Source organism: Diadema setosum, chromosome 11 (genome assembly GCF_964275005.1).
Source record: "Diadema setosum chromosome 11, eeDiaSeto1, whole genome shotgun sequence".
Classification (NCBI taxonomy): Eukaryota; Metazoa; Echinodermata; class Echinoidea; order Diadematoida; family Diadematidae; genus Diadema; species Diadema setosum.
The window spans coordinates 6,128,177-6,138,690 of record NC_092695.1 but is presented as its reverse complement, the minus strand read 5'-3'; the positions used below and the strand labels follow the sequence as shown (position 1 = coordinate 6,138,690).

General features: G+C 39.7%; 1 protein-coding gene across 1 annotated transcript in view; it reads left to right on the top strand.

Annotated features, from left to right (window-relative positions):
* Positions 1 to 637: 637 nt before the first annotated feature.
* LOC140234977 (centriole and centriolar satellite protein OFD1-like) overlaps positions 638 to 10,514 on the top strand; it is a 64,344-nt gene continuing 54,467 nt past the window's right edge. The window contains exons 1-6 of the mRNA XM_072315013.1: positions 638 to 742; positions 1,768 to 1,863; positions 7,246 to 7,386; positions 8,127 to 8,351; positions 9,064 to 9,132; positions 10,060 to 10,090. Coding sequence (XP_072171114.1) covers positions 638 to 742; positions 1,768 to 1,863; positions 7,246 to 7,386; positions 8,127 to 8,351; positions 9,064 to 9,132; positions 10,060 to 10,090 — 667 coding nt within the window. The remainder of the gene's footprint in view (positions 743 to 1,767; positions 1,864 to 7,245; positions 7,387 to 8,126; positions 8,352 to 9,063; positions 9,133 to 10,059; positions 10,091 to 10,514) is intronic.

The window sequence follows — 10,514 nt, the reverse complement described above, 5'->3', positions numbered from 1 at the left end:
GATTCCCAAGTCCCTGCGCCCGGATTCCCCTGTCCCACAGAGCATTGGCTGTCTTCTGTAAACGGGTTGACTGAAGATAGTAGGGCACACTATGGCAGCGCGTTGCGGGATTGCATACTGAAATACACGCACAAAAGCGGTCAATTCAAATGCGCATAATGAACGCAGCGATTTTTATCAGCAGCTAACGAAGAAAAAGGGCCTAGAACGGAGTTAGAATCTAGTAGCTGAGCCGAGCTGAGCTGAGAAAGGTAGATAAAACATAAAAGTTGATTACAATTCATGTTTTGTTCTAACTAAATAATAAGTCCTGTAGATTTGTTGAGTTATGAGTTTACATGTGTAAGTTTGACTGCTGTATGCAGACTGTGCAGTTTTAAAATCACTGTGTTCTTGTGGAACGTGTTGTCGTTTGTTTACTGTAGCTCGTAGCTGTGCCGTTATACTGTATTGTAGTCCCATATACCCGAGTTGGTGTTACTCCAGTGGTTGCGCTTACTCATAACCAAAATTCGCAAAACCTTCCCATTTCCTGATGTTGTGGCATCTATTGGTAATTCCCATTGACGATCCCATTGGAATGACTCAATAATTTTACACATGTATAGTTCAATGAAGCCAAGGTAAAGTAGGCCATATGGGAACAACGGTCAGTAGAACTAGCCCGACCAGCAGTGACCAGACGCTGTTAAAAATACGCTGCGCGAATACAGCGTCTGACCAGCGAGCAGGCACCTTCAAAGTGAGGAACCACAACACAACTACAAAACTTATGAAAATGTATACTTATTTTATTAAAAAATGTACATGTTACCAAATGTTGCTCACCTTAAGTGCAAGTTTGTATTAATACAGAAGGTTCGTAAGTCCATTGAGAGCCCTCGTTGATTGTGATAAGTCCGTGGAACAAAAACATGACACTTTCTGGCGGATTCGGTGACCGTCACGGTTCATCGTTGCAGAATTCAAAACGGCGCCCTGGCTTCTGCAAATTATGCGTATGCGCTTGAGAACGTATTACAGAACCCATATGTACTTGAGTGTGTGCGCTGCTTGAGTGTATGTAGCAGCCATAGAGATATATACTATGGTAGCAGCACGGTCGACAGCGCGACCTGCATTCAGCAGATCATGTGCATCGAAATGGCCTGGCGTGAAATACGATCTTGATCTTGATCTTGATATCCTTGATGTACAAACGCCTGGTGTGGCTATCCCGTACATGTAGGTCGCAATATATGCTTGAGTCGGAGGCATATCTTATTCAAACTTAATATTTTCAAGAAGGTCTTTAAATTTTTGGATTGTAGAAGCTTCTCTGACATTATCTGGGAGGTTGTTCCACTGGGGGATTGTCCTTGGGTATAGAGACTGCCGGTAGCAGCTCTTATTTGCTCTTATATGGTCGTACACAAATTTCTTGGAGGAGTGTCGTGTGGTTGGTTTTCTCTTGGTTAAATTGGAGCTTTGCAGATGTTTAATATTGCTGGGGATTAATCCTTGGGTCTCTTTATAGATGATGAGAAGGCGAGATTTGATTCTACGTCTCTCGAGGCTTTCCCATTCCAGTTGCTTCATCATATTCGTTACACTAGCTGATCTGTCATAATTGTTGCATGCAAATCTTGCAGCTCTTTTTTGGATCTTTTCGATTGCTTGTTTGTTGTTTTGTTGACTTGGGTCCCAAACTGCGTGACAGTATTCCAAGAGTGGACGTACCAGGGTGATGTAAGCTATGGCTTTGGTTTGTATGTCGCAGCTAAACAGATTCCTTCTCAGCAGACCAAGCTGGCGGTTGGCTTTGTTGATTACTTGGTTGATGTGCATGGTCCAAGACAGATCCGATGCCAATTCAACTCCAAGGTATGGGTAATGATCGACTCTACTTAGTGTGTTGTTTCCCATGGAGTAACTGAACTGAGGGGGTCTTAATTTGTGAGTGACAGTCATAACGAAGCATTTGGAAGTATTGAAGCCCATCTGCCACTTTTGTTCCCAGGCCCGAAGTGTGTCAATATCAGCTTGGAGTGAAGTTTGGTCTGAAGAGGTTTCAATCCCACGATACAAAATACAATCATCCGCGAACAGGCGTACTTTAGATGAGAGGTTACTGGGTAGATCATTAACATAGGTGAGGAACAACAGTGGCCCCATCACTGTGCCCTGTGGAACGCCTGACTTCACAGGTAAGGGACCACTGGTGATCCCTTCCAAAAGAACTCTCTGGTGGCGGTTGATTAGGAAATTCTTCAACCAAACATGGATTTTGTTTCGAATTCCGAAATATTCAAGCTTATGAAGTAGACGATGATGGGGAACTACATCAAAAGCTTTTTTAAAGTCCAATATTATTAAATCAACTTGGCCCCTATTGTCCAAAACTTTCTGTATGTCGTCGATCAAGCCTGAAAGTTGTGACTCACACGACCTGCCTTTTCGAAAGCCATGCTGCTGATCAGCTAAAATTCCAAACCTCTCAAAATGTTTCATGATATGGCCATGGATGATGTGCTCGAGTAATTTGCAAACGATCGAGGTTAAGGAGACTGGTCTGTAGCTCTGTGGTTGAGAACGATCATCTTTTTTGTAAATAGGTGTTACATTCGCGGTGCGCCAATCCTTGGGAAGATCACCGGTAGAGATGGATTTCTGGAAAATCTTTTGCAGAGCTGGGGCAATGCTACCTGCACAGGCCTTAAGAACCTTTCCTTGTATTCCATCAGGACCTGCAGCTTTATTCGGGTTGATATTCAAAAGCAGTTTACGAACTCCTTCTTCAGTTATCACAATATCATCTATATCCGGGATATTACTACCGTCTAGGTCTGGTATGTTGTCATCTTCGTCAGTGAATACTGAGCAGAAGTATTCATTAAATGCCTCTGCTTTCTCCATTGCCCCTGGGATGATATTACCACGGACTTTGAGGGGTGGAATTCCACTTACTTCTTGTCTCTTAGCCTTAATAAATTTCCAGAAAGGTTTAGGGTTTTCGGTTCTTAGGCTGGCCCCGATAACATCTCTCAAGTAGTTCTTATATGCCTTCCTGGTTCTCCTGTCAATACTTCTTCTCAGTTTTTTGAATGCTTCTTGGTCACTGGGAGACTGTGACCTTTTCGCTTTATTGTAGAGTCTCTTCTTCTTTCTGTAGTCCCTTTTGAGTGATCTGTCTATCCATGGGTATGAGAAACGACTTGAGGTCATCTTCTGCAGATGCAGGGCGATTTGTGAAGCACAGGTCCAGTATATTCTCTGCTCTTGTAGGATCTTTAACAAGTTGTTGTAGGTTATTGTCATTCATAATATCTATCACTTTCCTACTCACTACCGGGTACTGGCCACCAGGTTTGAAGACGGTTGATTCCCAATCAACGTGTGGTAGGTTGAAGTCACCAAGGATCCACACGGATGCATTCTTTGGAATTCTTGATAACGATAATTCCAACTCTTCCAAGTACTCTAAGTTTGACGATGGTGGTCTATAAAATGCACCTATGTATAAGGGTGGTATTCCTTTCACGTGGATTGAGATCCATATAATTTCCGAGTTTGTTTGGAGATGTGGTTCTTCTGACGCAAGGAAAGTATCTCTTACAGCAATGAAAACTCCACCACCTCTCTGATCAGTTGCTCTATCTCTTCTGAAAACATTGTAGCATGATGGAAAAATTTCCCCGGTAGAAATAGAGCTGTTTAACCAAGACTCAGTCCCGATTACCACATCTGGGTTCTCACAAGCCAATACTGCTTCAAAGCTCAATAATTTAGCTTTTATACTCTGACAATTCAAATTAATCATTTTCATCCGTTTTGTTAACTCAGGCTTCTGTTTGTTCCTTCTTTTATAGTTGTCCTTGGGATTGGCTCCTGCATTCTTTCTGCTAAACACTGGAGTCTTAGGTTTTGGGTTTGGGCTTGATGTTTGAACAGGTTGTCCAATGTCTAGGTCTTGCCTATCATCTGATGAAACGTTAATGGCATTACTTGGTAACTGGGTCAATGGGTCGAAACTGTTGGACAGTTCTAACTTGGTAGCGCTTAGAGAGAAAGACGACACATTTGGGTTTCCACAATTAGAACAGATCCAAGAAAAAGAAGGATGATCTGACAAATAATCATACATGTCATCACTCATTTTCAGGCATGAAGCGTGAAACCAACCCTGGCACTGTTCACATTCAACAGCTTTCTGTCCCCATTTGGCTGCTTTCTTATAAATTTCACAAGGGTACTTTGGTTTACGGGGGCCAGGATTTAGTTCAATATCACCTGACAGCAAAACATACACAAAGGCCATAAGTCTAGCTCTCTTCACACTCAACATTGTTCTTGGTGATTTTAACTTCAACAAATACAAAGAGTAATGGAACATGCTCACTTGGTTTTCTTGCTTGTATAATCTGTGTTGCGAAAAACTAAGGGCGGAAGATGGTGCCATCCAGTTGTCACGGAAGATATTTGATTGCAGATTTTCTCTGTTGACGCCACACTCATGTTCAGCTGTGCTGCTGCTGGTTCTGATAATCAGGCTGAGAATCATTACTAGGGCTGGGATCCAGAATGACTGTAAAATCGCCATAATGCAGGCTGTCGTTGTTCATAAAAAATACTCCCAAAACAAACACTTATTTAATAACCATACAAATACTTTTATTACAAAAAATGTTTAAAAACATCCCACAAGGCATAAAATCCAAGATGGCGGTCGGCACATATGTTGGTGCGTTACTTGTTGGATGCACGAAAATCTTGATTGCACTATCACACACGTGAGGTCGGTCCGTAGAGCTGTGTTGCTTGGGCTTCCACTTCAGAGCAAACGTTGGTCCAATTTGTAGGTCAAAATTTCTCGCTAATTTCTCACACATAAGGATAAAAATCCATCACAGATGGATCAGCATAGTAAAAAACACTATAATATCACCGATTAAAACACAGATGCCTCGAAGAAAATTAAAAATTTGATAGGATTTAAACTGCAATTTGCAGAGCTAAAAAAATATGCGTCCGACTGTCAAGCATGCACAGCGCCCTCTCCACGATGTATCGTGATACCGTTAGCGAGCCGTTAGCGAGCCGTTCACACATGCTGCATGTGACCATCATTTTAGGTAAGTTGTTTAATAAATTCAAATTTCAGTATTGATAGCATAGATATGAAGTCTCATTATTATTTTGTTTGTCAGATGAGTTTGAGGTGACAAACAAAGATCTAAAGTATCAAAGTTCAAAGCGATCGCATGCGATCGTTGAACTCTCTTCGTGTTTGGAGCTCCGCTGGTACAGCCCTGTCGCGCTACATACGTACAGCGACTGGGCTGTGTATAGTTACGGTAGAACTAGATCTAGTTTACATGCAATGTAACCTATCTAGCCGCCATTTTTTTTTTTTTTTTTCTGGAAGCGGATGTTTGTTTGATAAATAGAAATCAAGAATAAAGTATAGTACTATTACTAATAGCATCGAAAAAAAAATGAGAAAAACTTGAGAAATACATCAACAACACTGCCAGAATTGCGATCCCTGTTTGCAGTCGGTGCATGTGCGCCAGGTATTTTCAATTTCATGTACCTTCTTGGTCACATTGGTGCTTACGCAACATTTGCGAGCAATGTAGAGAGGCGTTCAGCAGAAGATCGCGCTCGTGGATCATGCGCGTATTGCATACGAATAGGATTAGGATTGTACAGCTAGAAGTAGATCTAGTAGTACATTGTGCTGCAAACTGACCTGCTACTGCCGTACAAATTTGTACACGTATATCGGCGAATGTGGTGCCGGGTTTGGCCCTGGTCAATCTTGACCACACTGCCATTTGTCATTGGTCATATTTTTGTGATAACAATAGTGTGTATCATTACGCCTCAATAATCTTGTCTATGCCTATGGATGGTATATGAAATGATTTAAAATAATTTGCCAAATTAGTTTACAGTGTGGAAAAACCCTAAAATGGCCACAAATGGGGTATTTTACTCTGTTTTATACTTTGACCTGAATACTAATACTAGTACATGTGTAGTTGGTCATTGGCAGCTGTTCTCCCCCACCAAGACAGACGGAAGCCTCTCATACACGTTGTACTCATAACCCAGTGTAGGTCTATCAAAGTTTTTCCATGGCATTTCCATACACCAGCTCACGCACATATTATCAGGTAACACGCTATTGTACGCTGATAACTGATTGTCAGCGAATGACATTGGTTTCCACGGGTAACAAATTAGAGCATCCCCTTTTACTTTACAGAATTGGTTACAAGAATCTTTAGTCTATTTAGGAAAAGGATTCCATGAATCCAGATGTAGTCTCCACAGAGCATATCCCCGACGATAAATAGAGACTGATCTTTCAGTCTATGCATCTCTCTGCTCTCTGCTCTGTCTGATAAGATGTACAAAAAAGGAAGATGGCATAAATTTACATGTGTACAATGTGTACGTAAATTGTCTTCAATGTATGCCATACATTGTACTCTGAGCACTACTTTACTGTCCATCCCAGAAATACAGTGTACAACCATTGCGTAGCAATGAGCAGAATGCACCACTATTGCCTGCAATGATAATGTACTGGAACATCTAAAAAAAAATTGATGTACACATCAACTTACCGGGTTACCCTTTGACACATCAATCTAGATACAGCTTGGAACTCTCCATCTTATTGTGACATATAATCAAATTTATAAAGTTGGTACTTTCACTAAATTTCAAAGGAAGGAGGGAATACAAAAAGTGTTTGCTTTGTCTGACGTAGTCTAAAAGCTTCAGAATTTGTCTACCCCGGTATGGGGGGATGTTCTGCTGACAAGCTTGGATCAAGGCAATGCACATGATTGGAGACATCTTCAGACATATTCTGAAGCTCTTGGACTAGTTACAGTAGTAGTAGAACTCTAGAAAATGTCTAGGCGATATGCCAAACCGTGAGTAGTATTGTAGGAAGGACTTCCTTATGCCCCCCCCCCAATGCCCCACAACTTGCCAAATGTGTGTAAAGCTAACAAGGACCCAAGGGATAGAATAATGTAGACATTGTAGAGGAGTATGACATAATTAGAATGTGTGTGTGTGTGGGGGGGGGGGGGGAGGAATATCAGGATCCCATTTCATAAAACTTGTTATCAGTAACAACTGCCACATTTCTGTGACAAATTTGTATTGTATCTTGAGAAGTCATCCAACTGTGATGCCAGCTGTCAGAGCTGAATTTGATCTTCACTTGTCTTTATCTTCACCCAGAGACCTTCTGCAGGAAGTGGCTGCCAGACATTTATTGTGGTTATGGAAGGCGGTGTGGACACGTCACCGATGTCGGCCAGTGAGCTGAAGGCAAGACTGTATCAGACATTCAGGGAGAGAGGACTAGCCGAATCGCTGAAGGTAAGTGTCTAAGATGTGACAGTGACATGGAAATGTTGGTCAGATTAACATTCATCTTTGAAATACAGAATACGGTATCACAGGTACTGCTCACACTTTGCTGACTAAGCTGTGTGATAGTAACATTATGAACAAAGTACACATACCTACATGTACTGTACATGCAAATGTTTTCAGAATTAGGCATCACTATTGAGAGATTCATAATCAGTCATCAATTTGGATGTACATGTATAACACTACTTTCTATCAGCAGTATTTTGTATTGTAAATCCAGTGTCAAAAAATCAATACTTTTTTTTGAGGCATTTAATGTTTAAATTATTTTCATTCCCTTTTCCATACCTTGGTATTTACACACTCGCAGAGATATGGTAGCTTGTAGGACCATATGACTCAGATTTTACAATCTGCCTTTAGGAAATACAGTTTTAATGTTTTGAATTTCATGTTTTGCATTTTTTCTTCATATGATGGGAGACATGATTGCACAATGCAAGTTTAGAATATTTTACAACTTGAAGAGTTAACTTAAAAGAGAGTTCAAAATATCATCAGCATGCTTGGCATGATAAACAAAATGTAATCAGTTTTGAAAAACACAACAACGACTGGATGTGGAGCAGTCTTTACTAGTGTTTACCAATGAGACTGGTGTTACCATTGTGATGACAGAAGTGTTGCAGTAAGAATGATACATTCAAATTTCATTTGAATATCTTCCTGTCACTTTCCTTCAGTCCCAACTGCGGACCAAGCTTGTGACAGAGCTGCGACAGGGTGCCCTCCTGCAGCAAGTCAGGTTTGCATCTGACCCAGGAGCTGCCACCCCGCCTACTGGCATGGGCCCCTCCCCCCTCATGCTTCGGGCTGCGAACTCCCTGATTGCCGATCACCTCCGCCGCTGCGGCTACGATTACTCCCTCGCAGTGTTTTTGCCCGAGAGCGGGTCAGCACAAGACAAAGTAAGGAACCATTTGTAATGGAGGAAACATTAAGAATTCTGATGGTACTTTTGGTGATATTTTTATGTTGTTCTTTAACTAAGGACTTGAGAGAAATAATCAATCCCTAACTTGCTCTGATGCAACAAAGAGCTGTTATGATGGATTTTGAAACTTAACACCTTGAAACCATGGCCCTCTTTGATGTAGATAGAATCAATTCATCACTGGAAAGACCATATCGATTCTGAGACCTCTTACTGGCACTTCAGACCTTGTAATTGCTCTGTGGTATCAATAAACAATAACGTATTGAAATGTTATGACTGTTCCTTGATTGAGAGGTCTCGTAAACTTTCACCTTTTTACGTAGACTGTGATCTTCCATTGTGGTTTATGATATACATGTTACCCACACAAGATTTGAGATTTGATCAAGAATTCCTGTGTGGTTTATTTGTCTTTGTACCTATCTCTTATTTCATATCTTGTACTTCTGGATATGACTTAAAAGTTACAGATATCTGTACTTATTTTCTGTTTTCCGATTTTATTTCACTGATAATTTTTTTTTTTGGTATGATCAAGCAAGCTATGAATTGTCTGGATATACATGTACTATCTATGAATGTATTCAGCAAAAACTTCTATATTTCATTTAGAGTGTATGCATCTTATGCATATCTGAATACCATATTTTTCTTTCTTATTCATAAAAAAAAAAACCCTCTAGATATTCACTGTCCCTGATCTGTTAGACCTTCTCAGAATCTCTCCAACTTCCCAGACGTACAAAAAGCTGGTGAGTTCTTTATTCTATTTAAGAGAGGAAGTTGGAATCGTTGTTCAAAATATCTTAATATGGAGCATGTGCATACACATGTCTTGTAGCTTACAAAAGTATATTGAACAAAATTTTAAAGTATTAGTAAGCTGTTTGTGTGGACTGTTACTTCTTGTTCTTGAGGAAGAAATATATTGAGCTTCTATTTTAATAATGAATAAACTGGAAAATTGCACATCATAGGGTGTCAATTCTACATGTGAGTAAAATCAAGTTTATCCCATGCAAAGTAATTCTTATCAGTGGAGTGAAGCTCTGAACTCCTTGTGTTTCATCTTTTGTGAATATGAGCAGTGTAAGATTTTATAAGCCAAGAGTAAGACTTGTACTGAATGTCGCAGTGTTTTGAGGACATAGCAAAAATAGCAACAAAGGTAGTAAAAACAAGTACTGGTGTATACTTACACATAGATATTGCGGAAAACAGGAGAGATATATTATTGTTACATTTCAATGAGAAAGAACTTGATCCAAGGAGGAAATGACATCTTAAGTTCTCATAGACCTGTTCACATTAATATATGCCCTTTAAATAAATACAATTTTATTCTTATCCTTATCCATTTTTCTCAATTTCTATTACAGACATCTTTCCACCAGTTATTGAACACAGTGAGAACTTTATGAATCTTGTTTATTGACAGTTTGCCTTTGTACACATGCTTCACAGTTCTCACAGATAAGATCAGGAGTGTTAACTAACACTAGTCCCTGCACTAGTGGTACACTTTTAAGGCACTTGAATGAATTCTTACAAAAACCTATTTAAAGGACACTTCCACATATGTTTGCACTTTCCATGTCATCGTGCTATCCATTTTTCTTGCAGAGCTCAATTTCTAATCCTATCGACCTTGTTAATTTCATCTCTTTACGTTCTGATAGGCAGTGGATCTTCCTCATTATGATGCAAAAGGTAAACAGAACTTCTTTAATGTTTATGTCTCAAGTATGTGATAATACTTCCTGTTTTCATCACAATAGATTTTCCAAATGTATGTGTGTATGTATCATATGACTCTCATTAGTTGCATGTGGTATTTATGGTAACTGTGCTTCAGAGCTCTGGAAAAGTAATACTCCAAAGTGTTTTTCATTTGTATGAAAAAAAAAAAACAACCCACAACTTCAATTGGTTTCTACTATTCATTTCTTTTTATTACATTTTCAAATTACACTCCATTGATAACATTCAGAGTTTTTCTTGTGTGCTCTCTGACTTACGAAAATACTTATATACTGATCATACCATATACTGCATTGTTGCTATGAGAGACTTAATATGCAATGTTTATACATCAGTAATGTAGAATTGAGAGAAATTGCCATTCATGACAGGT